At 44.3% G+C, this 16,632-nt stretch overlaps 1 protein-coding gene across 1 annotated transcript in view; it reads right to left on the bottom strand.

The window, feature by feature from the left end:
- The window catches only part of DHX35 (DEAH-box helicase 35), a 66,645-nt gene extending 53,690 nt beyond the window's left edge, over positions 1 to 12,955 (bottom strand). The window contains exons 1-3 of the mRNA XM_039227187.1: positions 12,876 to 12,955; positions 7,753 to 7,886; positions 3,532 to 3,624 (exon numbers count right to left, since the gene is read on the bottom strand). Coding sequence (XP_039083118.1) covers positions 3,532 to 3,624; positions 7,753 to 7,886; positions 12,876 to 12,915 — 267 coding nt within the window. The 5' untranslated portion in view covers positions 12,916 to 12,955. The remainder of the gene's footprint in view (positions 1 to 3,531; positions 3,625 to 7,752; positions 7,887 to 12,875) is intronic.
- Positions 12,956 to 16,632: the final 3,677 nt, after the last annotated feature.

Below are 16,632 nucleotides of genomic sequence, written 5' to 3'. Positions count from 1 at the left end.
CCACATTGTTACGTGCCAGAGCTGTGCTGAGCACCTTGCATGCAGGAGCCCAACTAATCCTCGAAACAAATCCTATAAGGAAGGTTAATAGGATCATAAACCATTTAGAGATAAGCACGCAAAGAGATCACATAACTTGTCCAAGGACAGAGTGAAAATCTAAGCACTGGAATTTAAGCTCCGCAAACCACAGCCCTGCCACAAAACCAGGACACAATCCTCCTCCTATCCAAGATAACACACACATACTTGTAGTCAATCTCTTCGGAACAGTGGTAACCGAAAGAAAAATAATTTCCCTAATAATGAACCTCTCCACCAAGCCATTCTCCTCAATACACCTGTGATTCAGACTTCTGCATGCTTGTGACTGCTGACAGATGGAAATTCAAAGCTGCTGCAAAAGCAGGTATAGTGTTGCTCTCAAAAGGTAGTGTATGTCACGCTGAATTGCATCTCCGCTCTTTTTAAGGGTCACCAAATCTGGTCCTCTTGTTAAGGAGTGGGATTAGGAAGCACTCCATCTAAAACAGCCCTAATAAAAGTTGTAGTAAAGAAGCTTGTTTGCATAATCCATTGTTTTGACAGAGCTCTGGGGAAAAAATATCATCTAGGTTCCACATATAGTTTGTGAAATTTCAAAACTGGCGTTTGGTGCTTCGGCATGCAGTACTTTTCCAAGGAACGATATTATATAAATGTAACAAGATGGTTTGTTAAGAAAAGCCTGCTCCATATTCTTGCCGTGACCTTCAGCTCCTCAGCCTGTCCGATTTTCCCAGGCCATAATAAGAAGCTGCGACGGCCTCGGAGAAGAGGAACTCCGTGGTCAGGAAAGGGAGATGTTCAGTCCACACAAGGGGTAGCAGATATTCGGACCTATAATCATCTATCACAATGACCTAGCCAATTTCACCAGCAAAGCTTAGGAGACTCACGCTTTACCATTTTATTCTTTTGTGCTTTTTCAATTTTGTACCCTGTGAATGCATTCAAAAATCACAATGCCTATAAGAAAATACACTTCCTTAAAAGTAATTAAATTCAAATGTATGTGCCCTTGGATCCAGCACCTCCATAACTACTATATTTATTCTGTAAGAATACCCAAATGTGTGCAACATGATATAGATGCAAATTGACTGTCTCACTGTGAAAATATAAAACTTGAAACAACCTAAATGCCTATCAACTGGGAATTGGTAAAATAAATAATGTAGATCTACGCATCTGAAAAATGATACATTAAGTGGAAAAAAAGACCAGGTACATTAAAGCATGTACAAATGCTACCATTCGTGCTTTAAAAAGAAGTACACATGCCACACTTCTCTGTAAATGCAAGAAAACGTCTGAGAAATTAACATCCGTTGTATCTATATCAAGGAAAGGCACATCAGAAGACAGAGCAGAAGAGAAATCCTTTATTTTGATGGTCTTCCACACCTTTGAATTTTAAACCATGTGAGCCTATTAAATATTGCTCCAAAATTAAAAATATGAAAATAAATTAAAAGTTAAAATAAACCTTAACATTTAACACGAATTAGGTTTGTTTGATGCCACACTGCCCAGGCTAGATCCTCAGACCCCGCTCTCTGGCCTCCAGGCCACTCTTTCCCTGGGCTCGCTGCTCCGCAGGCTGTCTCTGTTCCCTGGCAGCTAGGCCTCACAGGGGGAAATGACCAGATCATTGTGCCATACAGTACTATGGTACTACGGATCCGACTAACTGCCGCCCACCTGATAGGAGGAATATATATGCCGCCACCCTACCACTATCAGGCCTGGCCATGAAACTCGCTTTTCCAAGGAAACGTGAGGAGGGCCACTTCCAATCACGAGTCTTAAAACTTGTGCCATCTCGTAATTCTGCCATTTACCATAGGGCTCCCGAGGCCCAGACAAGAACTGGGCCAGCAGCCTAGGTCCCAGGGACCATCCATGTGGAGCAGCCAACTTGGGTCATCAGCCCAAGACCACACAGTGCAAAGAAGAAATACACCTTTGGGTTCTTAGGCAACTGAGATTTTCAGGTTCTTTGTTAACAGGACATAGTTATGTTGAGGTGACTAAATAACCATACAGATGAATTCCAAACAACCTGAGGCCATCTCAGCTCGCATGGCCCAGCTTCCACCCCTGCTCTATGTTTCCCCCAACACATCACTGCTCTCTAACGTCTTCGTCTGTACAATGAAGGTAATAACAGTACTTGCCTTGCAGGGGCACTGGGCGTTAAACAGAGCAATACATGCAAAGTGACCACTTATGTAGTGCTTATTTCTTACTCATTACTTGTTTTATGACAATGATGGTTATGATTATCACTACTCTCTGGCAATCTCTTGGTAACTTCACATGGCCCTTCTCCTGTGGCTCTCTGTAAAAAGCAAGTAATTTGCCAGGGTCTTGTTACCATGTGTACATGTTTTCCATCCAGGTCACCATTTGCTCTGCTGTCCTTCCTCTACTGCTGTGCATTCCCTTCCGCCTACCTTTCCCTAGCTGCACAGATCACCTGGGGACCTTTTAAGAAATACCTGTCTGGACCACATCCGAAACCCATTATTGGGTTGGGCAAAAGAAGCTATATTACCTCTTTATACAAGTTCAAAAATAGGCAGAACAAATCTACGGTCTTAGAAGCCAGAGTAAGAGAAACCCTTGTGTTGTGGGAGCAGGCGGAGAGGCCAGGAGACCAGAAGGGGACACAAGGGGCTTCTGGAGGTCTGGTGACAGTGTTCTGTTTCTTGATCTGGGTGCTGGTAACACAGGTATATTCACCTGTGAAAGTTTATCAAGCTGTGCGATTATGACATTAAAACTTCTCAACATGCATTTTATACTTCAATAAAAATCTACATTAAAACAGGAAAGACAGGCCGGCAATGACCCCCATCCCCGACTACGTACCCATCACTCTTCACCCTCATAAGACAAACTTTGATCTCACCCTATCTGCACTCCTGCTGCGTCCCAAACACTTCTCACAGCCCAGGAGCCCTGATCGCCATATTCCCAGCAGCTGCCACTGGTTGTCCAGTGTCTACCTCAACTGTCATTTCTCTTACAAGGCCTTTCTCGATCCTTCTGTCCACCTGTGTCCACATTAGATAGGGGTTTGCCCTGTAATGGGGGGTTCCTCCCACAGTACCACGTACTTCTTCAGTAGTCCATTTTTATTTACAACTACAGCAGTATTCATTTTATTTTCCTCTTCACCGGTAACTATCTGAAGGCAAAAACCAGGCATTCCACCTCTTTGAAGGAGCTCCTTCTGTTCCTTTCAGAGTCTGGTTATTCAGTCATTATTTTGGAATTAACAACAAATCAAAGACAAGCGTTACTTCGACACTAATCAAAGAAATCACAAGAGCCAAAGGTTGAATAAAAAATATCTAGTCAGATTGAATATTTTCTCTCTGACGGGAGATCTTAAAAATGCAAATTATAGTAAAGACAGTCCTCAAGTTACAAAACCCTTCCAGTCAAAGGTAAGTGCAAAGACGCATTTAAGTACATACTCACTTGTGGGAGCTGTGTGCTCTTCCCACATCCCGTCTCGCCAACAATCACCACTGTCTGGTAGTTTTCTACTAAGTATAATATATGATTCCTTAGCTGAAAAATACAACCATACACTGTAAAAAAGCCATACGTTTCCCCAAAAGAACAAAACAAAGATTTCTAAACATTATGAAATGAGCTGTTGGCCAAAGGCAAGTAAATTTTGAAAAGAACTATCAAAATATATTTCCAACTTGCAGACACTGTTGGTGTCTGTATAAGCTGAACCAAGTGCAATTGAGAGCAAAAACACATCAAAATATGTAACGGACGTAACCTGCAATTCAACATTTTCACTTCCAAGGAGTTTAACTGTGGACATACTAATACATGTGAACAAAGAAGTTTACATACAGCATACTCACTGAAGGGCTGTTTATGTCAGCCAAAAATTCAAACACTCTAAATGTTCATCAATAGGGTTAAGTCAGTTATGAAATGCTCCAATAATGGAATATACCTGGTTGTTAAAAAGGACAAATGTCTATTTGCACTGATAAGGACTGGTCAACAAGATATGTTAAGGGAGCAAAGCTAGACACAGAATTACACTAAATAATACACTACCATTTGTGCTTTTAAAGAAAGAGTAAATACATATATGCTTATGTACAAGCTATCTTTGGGAAAAATAAAACAAGGAACTGGTCATTGTACTCTCTTCAGGAGCAGGAGAGGGTGGCCGGGGAGGGGCAAGGATGTGAAGGAGAACTTTACATTTTGTACAATTATGTATTATCTAATTACAAATTCGATTTATTAACTGCAAAAAAAGAAAAAAGAATACGCTTTCAGCTCTACCTCTATATCTGAGTTCACAGTATAGCACCCGTAGGTTACATCTAGATTTCAGATGAGCCTTCCTTTCCCCATTCAGTGTGAGAAGAGATACTGGTTTGGCCCTGGAACACTCAGGAGATCATTTCCACATCCTGTCTACTTAGCTGCAGAATGTACTTCTGTACCCACATTTGTTTACAGATGCACCTGACATTCGAGAGTCATGAAGGTATTCTATAAATAGCTGGCTTGGAATGAAGTAAACCCTGCCACGTTCCCCTACCCTGACCATTGCTCAGTCTGTCTGATTCTGCACCAATAATGTGGCAAGGACTGGGAGAGCAGAGATGCTGCCTAATTGACCCAAGGAGGTGCTGGCAGTTTGGGGTTTTTGACTTTGGCATTATACAGGGTCTAAGTATAATAGTTTCACATCTCAGTGTGAAAAACCTCTTAGGATATTTGTGAAAAACTGAAGATTCCTAAGGCACCTGGGTGGCTCAGTCAGTTAAGCGTCCAACTCTTGATTTCAGCCCAGGCCACGATCTCATGGTTCATGAGTTCAAGCTCGTGTCTGGCTCCACGCTATCAGCATAGAGCTTGCCGGAGATTCTCTCTCTGCCTCTCTCTCTCTCTGCCCCTCCCCTGCCCTCTCTCTCTCTCAAAATAAACAAAACCCAAAAAAATGAAGATTCCTAGGCCTACCCTCAGGGTTTCTGATTCAGCAGGATTAGGGAAGAGCCCAGGAATGTGCAGGTCTCGAGCCCCCAAAGGAGACTCTGGCTGCAGGTGGCCCATACAGACTAGTTCATATGCCAGACTCCATGCTGTCTTCTGTTCTGGGTGGAGGAAGGTGAGAGGTTTGGGATCTTTGCAGGTATTTTGTAAATGGAAAATCCATCCGGTTGGTGGGTGAATGGATAAATGGATCAATGGTCAAGGAAAACTTGAAAGACAATCTGAATACAGACAGAAACAGACAAGGCATTCCAGGAAAGGGAAATAACATAAGCAAAAGAAAGAAGATGGAAACAAGCAAATAGTACCAACACTATTCCAGGGGCATCAAAAAAGCCCAGAAAAAGCTCCAGGAATGGTTTGGAAATGAGCTAGGAGAGCTGGGGCCTGGGCTTCCCTGTGAAAGGCCGTGAGTGCAGAGCTAGAGTCCGGACTTTCCCAGGGGGTTGGACGGGCTGTCAGTGCTGTGAGAAAGCCGGGCGGCACCACACGAGACTGGGCACGAAAACACTGAAGGCAATTAATTCATATGTCACATCCTAAATACAAAGGACTGTGAACAGAGATGTCCAGTGTGTGACACCGGAGAGAGAAATGCCAAGATTTCCAATTTGGAGACAGAGAATAATGCTACCGCCCAGAGGCCCAAGCGGGGAGATCCAGGAGGGCTGGTGAGGAGGAGGGGACTGGGCTTCAAGAGGTGGCTGTTGAGGGAGTAAGAGGAAACCTCTCATAGAGGCCGCCAGGGCCCTGATCGGAGGAGCAGGCAGCCTTATAATGTCATCGGGGGGAAAGGGAGTGACTTTCAATGTATTGCCCCTTTAGTTTCCATTTCTGTTTTTAAATCTACTTTCAGTTTTAATGGCGGAGGGGTTGGGGGAATGAGTAACTTTTACCCTTTTTGTCTAGATTTATGTTTAACATCTCATGAGGTCTGAAACGTGCTTAAATTCTGTTTTGCTTTTTATCAGTAACTTATATCCCTCTTCTTACCATTTTAATTTCCGTCAACATATGTTAAATCCTGATTAATTTTTCACGTTGTTTCATGTATCATTTCTTTTAAGTTCAGTTAGAGGATGGACAGGCAAGAAAAGGCCAAAACTAAATACTTGGTGAACGGTGACAGTGTCCTTGCACAGTTACTGTATGTCAGGGACCCTGCTAAGGGCTCTATGTGGATTATCTCATTGGGGCCTCCTGTCAGTCCTCCGAGGTAGGCGCCATCAGTCCCATGTCATAGACAACAAAACAGAAGCTCACAGGGTGAGGCAAGACCACGCGGCACAAAGGCTACCTCACTGCAGCTCAAACTGTGTCCCTTTGGGCGAGGCAGCAACAGTGAACCTATCATCTTACCTCCTGAGGGGCAAACCTGTTTACTTTCACACACACTGGATAAAGGGATGAGGCTAATCGCCTGAGGGCAAAATCCAGAAATGTCAGTACATGAGTGAGTGAAATGTGTGGTGCCACGTAAAACTCTAACCAAGGTGCCTTGGCTAAATTAAGAAGGATTCTTCTTCAAATCCACTTGGAGAAAGCACATATTAATAGAAGAGGAATTATTAGCACAGTCTAGACAAAGGACTCGCTTAGCAGATGAACTTGGCAGCTCTCCCCCACCACCATCCAAGAGAAAGAGAGATGGCCATGGGTGCTGGTGGCCACACCTTCTCAGGTCATTCCGGAGGCACCTTGTGAGGCAGGGAGAGCTCATCACCCTTCACGGGGGGCTATATGAAGAAATAGTCTTCAGCTCTATCTAAATGGCCTTTGGCCCTGCACTCACTTCCTGATTATAATTTGGTTTCTCATGTGGTCTTGGCCACAGGGAGAAAAGTGTGTCCATAGGCTGGTCTGTCTGTACTGAAAAACTACGACTATAAAAAAACATATTCTGAATTCTAGTTTATGCTTTGGTCTCTTGTGAGATGAATATGTCCACTTCATGAGACCAGTAAAATCAGGTTCTGAATGTGCACACAGCCCACGGTAACCACCGAAATCCCGTCACCATGTCAGCTGGAGTTGATCTCTTCCACTGAAACAACCTCACATTCCCAATTAGTCTTGTTTAAAATTGGCCTTTAAAAATAAAGCTAAGGGGCACCTGGGTGGCTCAGCTGGTTGAGCATCCGACTGGCTCAGGCCAGGATCTCACAGTTGGTGAGTTCAAGCCCCACATTGGGCTCTGTGCTGATAGCTCGGAGCCTGGAGTCTCCTTTGGATTCTGCGTCTCCCTCTCTCTCTGCCTCTCCCCAGTTTGCTCATTCTCTCTATCTCTCTCAAAAATAAATATTAAAAAATATTTTTAATAAAGCTAAAATTGGCCATACATTGGTAATTTGTTGCAGCTGGAGGCACAGAAGTTCATTGTGCTATTTTCTCTATTCTTCATATTTTAGTTTGTCCACAACTGAAAGCAAAGTTTTTTAAAACATAAGATCTAACTAAAAAAATCTCAAGGACTTTCAAGATTGATACATTAAGTAACACACACATCTTTTAATAAGTTAATCCTCTCAGATGAGGGGAGCCCTGAGCTCACTGTGTTCAGTGAGTGAATCATGGAGAGTAAGAGGGCAGCATTCGCTTCAGTACCAAGGACAGAGCCACCGCACACTGCTTCAGACCAAGCCGGCACACGCTTCTTCAGCTTACCTTGAACACCGGCAGCTTCTGCCTCTGCTGCTCTATAGAAAGGGCAGCGTAAGGATTGTAAACAATGGTTGTTGCAGAATTTTCGGCTAGACTCTGTCTCTCTTCAGAGATGCTGACACCGGGTCCCTCTGTACCTGCAACAGAAATGCTGTTTTCAGACTCTCTGATGCAACCAACAAACAGAAAAATGTGCAGATGTTACAAATTCAAAGACGAAAATAAACAACACCAGGAACGCACTTTACCTCAAACTACTAACAGAGAATCAACTTTAACTTAAGGAAAGCATCTAGGAATACACAAAAAGCTTCCCTAAAAGCGTCAAAAACAGAGATGAGAGTCCCACTGGGCTCCAAACTGGCCACATGTAACTGTATGCTACAGAGGACAATGATTTCAGGTCTGGTCTCCACATTTTACTTCTAATTACTAAAAGTGACAGAAACCCAGTGGGAACTGGCAGAGGCGAAGGAGGCGCGGCACTACCGCAGGATGGCAGCAGCAAGGCCCGGGGGACCCCAGGAACTGAGCACTCCAAGGCTGTGCTGGCTTGCTTTCTCACATCTCAGAGCCTCTCAATCAGCTCCTTTCCTAAGCCTGAGCCTAAGTTCGGCGTCTTGCAGCAGCTGGAATCAAGGCTGCTGACAGTGCGAGAGCCCGGCTCACTATCCCCACTGATCACCCATTCACTCACCCGACAAGGACAGAAGGGCAAGAGACACTGCAGCGAATACTACAGATGCAGGCCCTACCCTCTACAGCTTTTTTCTTTTATTCTGCCCCCCAAGAGAACGTAACTTAGTGCATAAAGTGGTTTAACTGCTAAGGAGAAAATAAAAGACTAGGTAAGGGGTCCGAGAGTCCCAGGTATGTGTGGTCTGGAGGGTGGGGAAGTCTCTTCTCCCAGGTTAGGTCCAAAGCCCAGCCTGATCCAATTAACCATGGCCAGTGGAGCAGGATGCGCTAGATGGCAGCCCCCATTTTGAATCACGGAACTGGGGTGGCTGGATGCAAAGCACTGTTCCAAGAAGCCACCATGCTCAGCAGATAAAACAACAGCTTTCCAGGATGGCTGTGTGGTAAGAACAATGACAACCTGGTGCTCAGCATGCTGAAGAGTAGGGAAGCCACACCCCATCATGAAACACTGTATAAGGTACCATGGATTTTAGCCTGGTAAATGCCTTAAGAGGAACATGGGTCCAATCTTTATGATCAGCTTCCGTAACTTTTCATGCTGATTTGTTTGTGTAGCCCTCAGACAGAAACTGAAAGTGTTAAGTGACACATAATGTGACATAGGGAGCTATTTTCAAAAGCTAGAGCTGTTCAGGGGCGCCTGGGTGGCTTAGTCGGTTAAGCGTCCGACTTTCGCTTAGGTCATGATCTCGCGGTTCGTGGGTTCGAGCCCCGCGTCGGGCTCTGTGCTGACTGCCAGCTCAGAGCCTGGAGCCTGTTTCAGTCTGTGACTCCCTCTCTCTCTGACCCTCCCCTGCTCACACTGTCTCTCTCTCTCCTAGAAATAAATAAAACATTAAAAAAAAATTTAAAAAAAAAAAAAAAGCTAGAGCTGTTCAGCACTGGGGTGCAATGTCTTTGTGAATCATAAAAACCCTCCCTGGAAGTTCAAACGTGTGCCATGCAGCCTTCTGTTGGGGGGCGCAGCGGAGATGATTACCCAAAACTATCATTTCCCAGGCCTTCTGAACTCATGGAGTCAATAATGCTATGTGGAAATACAGGGGCTCTGTGACAAGCACATTTAGCCCACTGATTTATTTTTACATTTTTTTGGAGGTCCCACATCCCTTCGACAATCTAATAAAGGCTATAGACTCCCTCTTTTGAAAAATACGCCAGAATGTAACTTATCAGGATACAAAATGCTCGTGGTCCATAAACCCCCTGGAGCTAAGTTTAGAAACATTGCCACAGATCTTTAATCCCTTTTCCATTTATTTCTAGGAACACGGTTATATTCCAGAGGGCCAAGATTGCCAAAACTCGAGTAAGTGGGGCACTGCTGTACTGTTTTTGCCAAAATGCTGACCTTCCTTTCAACAAGATAAAAGATAGAACAGGCCCTGGAACAAAGCCTGTGCTCAAAAAGGCAGGTTTCCTCTCCTTTCGTCCCTTACTGTCGCTACATCTTAATAACTTCTTGTAAACATTACCCAGGAAAAATATTGCAAAAAATACCTTATCCTCACCAGCTGTTTTTGTCCCAAATTCTCTCCTTTTCAAAACAGTTTTCAACCTTTAGAGCATGTCTAGAATATGTTAGCATCGTTCCTGCAAAGTCTCTTCCTTCCTCCCACAGCAGGGTGCAATCCACACAGGAATCTACACTACCCCACTCCCTCGCGTCTCTAACCTACATCCAAGCCCACCTCAGAACAAACAAACATATTATGTTTTACAAGAGCTACCGCCCATCAACAAGGAGCATGTCTCCTCCTTACAAAGGACGTCATTCAGGGGTGCCTAGGTGGCTCAGTCAGTTAAGCGCCCGGCTCTCAATCTCATCTCAGGTCATGATCTCACAGTTTTGTGAGTCTGAGCCCCGCGTTGGGTTCTGCACAGTGACCTCGTGGAGCCTGCGTGGGATTCTCCCTCTCTTCCTCTCACTCTGCCCCTCCCTGGCTCGAGCTCTCTCTGTCTCTCTCAAAATAAATAAACTTAAAAAAAAAAAAAAAAAAAAAGACTTCATTGGACCAAATCAGAACTGCTTCTTTCTTGTATATTCCACCTCCCATTCTGTCTGCCTATGGCTGCCTTTCCCTTGGGAGGGATCTCTCTGCTTACAGGAGTAAAGTTTGTAATCCTGAAAACCACAAATGCCTTCATTTCTCCATCTACAAAACAAGGCTGACAACAACACCCCCATCCTCCCATCTGGCATTCCCTCTAATCCAGTTTTTTAGTTTGAGGGGTGCCCAATTAGTGGATTATAGAAAGCTTGTAATGGGTCATGACCAGCATTTTTTTTTCAATAACGAACTAGAAATAGAATACCGGCATCTCCTGCCTCGACCCAAAATATATCCTATCCTATCGCTTAACATCATCTCGCTACTCAATTATCTTGGTTTTCAGGACATTCTTGAGGCACACATCCTATTTTGCCTTGTTCATGCTGCACCCTTTGCCCAGAGCTCCTGCCTCTCCATGAAAGAAACCTTATTTGTGCTTCAATGTTCACCTCAAAAAATATCACTATCTTTATGATGTATTTCCTATCCACACAATCTTTCTCTTCTATACTTTTATGTAATTATAATACTTAATGTGTATCTAGTACTAAGAGCTTTACATGTATTCCATTTAATCCTCAAAAACAATCCTTTGGGTAGGTGTTATGCCCAATTTACAGATGAGATCACTGAGACTCAGGGCACCTAAGTGACTTTGCCAAATCACCAGGTTAGTAAATGGCAGTCAAGGATAGCTCTACAGACTGACTTGTAGAGACTATCTTCCTTACCATCACCTTTTTCTGCCTCATTTTAATATCTCTTCTAAAGGAGGTCCAGGGGTGCCTGGGTGGCTCAGCCAGATGAGCGTCCGACTCCTGATTTCAGCTCAAGTCACGATCTCAAGGTTAGTGAGTTCAAGCCCTGCAGCGGGCTCTGTGCGAACAGCACTGAGCCTATTTGGGATTCTCACTCTTCTTTCCTCTCTGCCCCTCCCCTGCTCGTTCTCTCTCTCTCTCTCAAAAAATAAATAATAAAAAAAATTAAAGGATATCCAACTTCGTATTCTAACTGAGAGAAAAAGAATAAATCTTGAGAGTAGCCTGGTCAACTGTCTCCCGATCACAGGGTTAGGTGTTCAGTAAGCATACCCTCAACAATGAGCTAAACAATGGAACAGAAAGAACTCTTAGAGTAACCACATGCTCTTTAGCCAAAATAGTATCCTGTTCTGATTTTCAACAATTCATTCAGGCCTTTATCATCCTTAACACTTTGACCTGTTAATAAAGGCTTGAATAAATAAAATACAGGATATCTCATTATCTAATCTTTCTGGCTGTAAATAAAATTCCTAATGAATAACTGGCTGACGATTTGAAATTCTGAATAAAGCTGTTGTTAAGTCACAAACTACAGATTTGTTTTAAAGAATTAACACATTCTTTGCTTTGGCTTCTCTCCTACATCACTTATATGATGGTTAGAATTCCATCTAACTCCCTCTCATTTCGTTTTTGCTGCAATCTACTTTGCACATCCAGACCTGCAGAGGTGCAAGTGCTGGAAAAAAAACAAGCTGGTAATTGTTAAGAAACTTTCGGTTTTTACAAGAAACTGGTGGAAGGGACGGAAGTAATGTATCTAGTAGGATCTGGCCACGTACACGTTCTATAAAATCCTAGTTAATGAGGAAATTAAAACAAATCAGGCAAAGCATTTTGTGACTAAGATTCGTGTTTCTCTGCAAGAGAGAAAGTGGGTGATAGCCAATACGAAAGAGGATGGTCACTTTCTGGTAGACTCTGGATGGGCAAGAATTACCCTAAAACAAAATAAGGCTTCTTTCCCTTTTTATGAGGACTTCCTCTACGTCAGACAAAGCGCTGTACTCGTTACCCAATCCCACGGGATAGTTACTACTCTACCCACTTCACAAGTGAGGAGAATAAGGCGTCTCAGAAGAAATTAAGTGACTTGCCCAAAGGAACTCTGCTACCATACGGCAGAGCCGAGAAGTCTAACCCCGGCAGCCCGACTCCAAAGCCTGAGCTCCTAAGCTCTGAGCAGCAGCACCGCCCGTGCGGCCCCAGCGTAGCCCCAGGGCGGTAACAGGACAAGCGTGGGCGCTTCGGCGCTTCCCTGGCGTCGGGCAAGACAGGCATCAGGGGTGAGGAAAACGAGGCCCGGGAAGCTGAGACTCGAACAAGGTCACACGTAAACTTTACGCCCAGTCTGGGGGCGGACCCCCGAGTCTGTCGGGACCACGGTGAGCGCCAGAGCCACAGAACCCACCAGCTCCGAGGCGGCGGTGGCCAGCCCGCCGAGGTCAGGCCTGCGAGCAGGTCCGCAGGCCCCAGGGCGCCGGCTGCGGGGCCAAGACCAAAGTCAGGCCGCCGCATCTGCTCAGCGTTCCTCCAAGGGCCTTACCGGGTCGCCAGAACTTCACCGGTCCCACGGGCGCAGCCATGCTGGGGTGAAAGGTCACGAGGGAGACTCCACCCCTCCGTGGCGCGTGAGCCCCCGGAGGAGCCGGGGGGCGTGGCCCACGAGGAGCCTCGGCTTGGGAGGTTCTGGCGGAGTTACGGCTGCGCCCCCGAGCCACGTGACCTGCAGCGGGTCTCCCAGAGAGCCTCGGCCCGCCCCCTGGCCCACGTGACCGGCCCCGCCATATTGGGAAAGTGGATTCCGTCCTCCGAGCTGTTTAGTGTTGTCTGTGAAGGTTCTAGGTGACCTTCCCAGGAGCTTGGCGTGGGCTGGATGGCCGCCGAACACCTCCGGAAGGACGAGCGTTGGAGAAAACCGCTGGCGCGAGAGTCTTGCGGCTACCGGCGGCCCGCGGTGGGGAGACCATCCATCCCGAATTGTGGTTATGTTACAAGCTGTCCCAGCTCTGCTGGTTCTCTTTCCGTTTCCTCCGTATTTTCAAGTGAAGGTTAATAGTAACTACCTCGTGAGTTTGCTGGCCTAATAAGTAATTATTGGGAGCCCACTGTACGCCCGGGTACTGCAGTGTCAGCCCCTTATTGGAGTTTCTGTCCAAGGGGTGGGGGGCGAGAGTGAATAGTAAATGAAAAAAATGCTCGATAAACAGTAGTATTTATTCTTATTAGTGAATAAAGCACTACTGGAAATGGTATGGAAATCTTCCGGGGCCTTAAGAGTAATGCTGAAAAACAGTGGGGGAAATGGGTTGGAGTAAGTCTTAGAAATAAAACTTAGATAAGTTAGGCAAGGGCACTAACCCAGTACTTCCTCCAATTTGACTGCTCACAGGATTCCAGTGCTTGTTAAAAACACAGATTGTAGGCCCTGATCCAATCCTGAGTCAGAATCTCCAGGGGTATGGCCTGGGAACCTGCATTTTTGGAAGGTCCACAGATGAGTCTTTCAATCAACAAGCTTGAAAAAGATTCCACTATTCCAAAGAAGAGAGGAGATATTTTATGAGTTGGCAACTACTAGGAAGGGAGGGGCTTCAGAATCTATGCATTTTTAGAGCTGTGAAGAAAATTCCGCATTCTTTATAAGAAATGGCATAGTCATGGAAAGATCAAGAGCTTTGGAGATAAGTAGACATGATTTGGAATCCTAATTTTGCCATTTGCTCCAGCCTGGCTGTCTTCTAATCTAATCATGTAAAATGAGGTATTCAAAGGTTCTGTTAAGTGACATGACATGTAACATACCTAACAGTGTAAGACCTAAGCATTCAATGTTAGCTCTCATTAACTCAAATAGAACAAATCCACCAGGGGGGAAAATATATCAGAATTTACATACATATATTCATTTTCCAAATATCCCCTTTGGTTTATTTCCATAATAATAAAAATAATACATGATAATCTCTCTGCCAAGAAATCTTTATTCATTTTTAAAATATATGGGCAGCTGGATGGCTCAGTCGGTTGCATATCGGACTCTTGGTTTCAGTTTGGGTCATGATCTCATGGTTCCTGAGTTCGAGCCCTGCATCAGGCACTGTGCTGACAGCGTGGAACCTGCTTGGTATTCTTTCTCCCTCTCTCTCCCTGGCCCTCCCATGTCTCTCTCTCAAAATAAATAAGTAAACTTTTATAAAATGAAAACATATGGGCCAGCTCTAAGAATATTCTAAATTCACGGGCTTAAGCATTCCTCCACTGTAGACTCAGAACTAGTATATTTACTTTGGTGGTAACACTTAAAACTATAATCTGTCTCTACTATTAACATGGAGAGCTTTTTAAAAACAAAGGTCATGTCACATTCATACTCCTAGCCCAATAACAAAGTACCTGTTGAATAATATATGTGTGAACACCATGCTTTATACTTAGCTTTAATTCTTCCTGACATAGATCCTTGTTTTCTTTTCACTAAGGGCCAAAGTACAGAAGACGGGGTTCATACATGAATACAAGGGAAAATGAAATAAATGCCACTATTTTTTCTGTATTTTAGAAACCACTCTGACTTCTATGAAGAAGTCTTTCTATTAACAAAGAGACCGTAGATTGGCCATTCCCAAATAACTGGATCATAATCTTAAAGCTGGAGGAGACATCTAGCCTAAATTCTTTGTTTTCTTGAAGAAAAACTGACTCCTGGAGATGAAAAGGACTTGGTCAGACTCAATGAGCTAATTTTAGCATCAGAACTGAAACTAGAATTCTAACTAATCTTTCTAATTCCCAAGCCAGTGGTTTTTCACCCACATGGGCCATTTAAAACCATTAGAACTTAGCTCCCCTAGATGAGAATTAGTTCATCGGCCTCCAAAAGTTCTCAAGGCCCGACTGTCCCTAATTGGTTGTTTGCTTTCACAGACTTCTTCTATTAGAGGAAACACCTAAGTAATAACCTAGATGCTGGTGTAGTTTTATTGTCACAGACTAGGAGTGGTTTTAATAGACTATCTCATTCTTCCTAATTAACTATTTTCAGAAAGATTGGCCTTAAAATAACTACCCTAAAATTAAAACCTGTTTCTTGAGATGGCAGCCAGAATTTAGTTCATTGCCAACAATTCCATGAAAGTTGATCATTTTGTTACATAGGAGTATATTTTGTAACTTCTGAATAATTGCTTTTCCAGAAAGATAATATTCCTCAAAATCACGTGTCATGGATATATTAAAGACCTTTCTCCATGCCAGGGCGCCTGGGTGGCTCAGCTGGTTAGGGATCCGACTGTTGATTTCAGCTCAAGTCATCACTCCAGCGCCATAGGATCAATCCCTAAGTTGGGCTCCATGCTGAACATGGAGCCTGCTTAAGATTCTCTTTCTCCCTCCCTCTGCCTCTCTCCCCCATTTGCACTTGTGCTCTCTCTGTCTCTGTCTCTCTCTCAAATAAAAAATAAATAAATAAATAAATAAATAAATAAATAATTCCTGGCAAAAGTATCTGACTGACCATGTATCCATCCCTGAACCAATCACCAGGCCCATAGAATATGATGTACTGACTGGCTTAAACCTAGGTCACCAGCTCACCCCAATTCAGCTGTGGTCAGCTTCACCAGAACCACATGGACTGAGAGCTGGAAACAGAATGGTTCCTCAGAGGGAGATCTCAGAATGAAATTATCAGCGGTGGAATGAAGGAAGCAAAAATAACAGATGTCCATTATACCACCCATGCATTCATGTGTTAAAACTCTTGGCTTCCTAAGAAAAAGTCTGAACTGTCCAGGGTCTCCTCCCTGAAGTCTGATCAGAAAGAGCTATGCCCCAGCCTGAAAAGAGGTAGGCCTTTACAGAAGTGCAGGATACTGGGATTTCCCCCTAGGTCCCAGTGCAGCCCTCTGCAATTTGTAACTTAGGTAAACCTGTCTGGTTTGTTGGCTTGCACACAAGTGAGCAAGTTCACACACGTATTAGCATAAGCAATAGTGTTACTCAGCTCCAAGAGGTGTGGAGATCCACTAGGAAAGAGACTCAGCTATCAGGGGAGTCTGTCCCGTCGGCCTGGGGGACAATGCACATCACTGCAGTTGGATGCATTGGGAAGGGCCTCCTTAGATCTGGGAGGTGCTTTCAAGATAGGATGACAGTATGCTTTGTTTTAAAAACGAAATGGGGACACTTCTGAGACAAGGGAAATCTACAGACATAAACTGGAACTCTGTCAAGCAAACTGGGGCATATTCTCATAGAGTATGTCTGAATACAATCAACTCACTATGGCTTCAGGCAACTGC

This window comes from Hyaena hyaena, unplaced genomic scaffold (genome assembly GCF_003009895.1).
Source record: "Hyaena hyaena isolate Hyena2069 unplaced genomic scaffold, ASM300989v1 scaffold_25, whole genome shotgun sequence".
Lineage (NCBI taxonomy): Eukaryota > Metazoa > Chordata > Mammalia > Carnivora > Hyaenidae > Hyaena > Hyaena hyaena.
The sequence above is the reverse complement of the archived record's forward strand: the minus strand, read 5'-3'. Positions and strand labels throughout refer to the sequence as shown.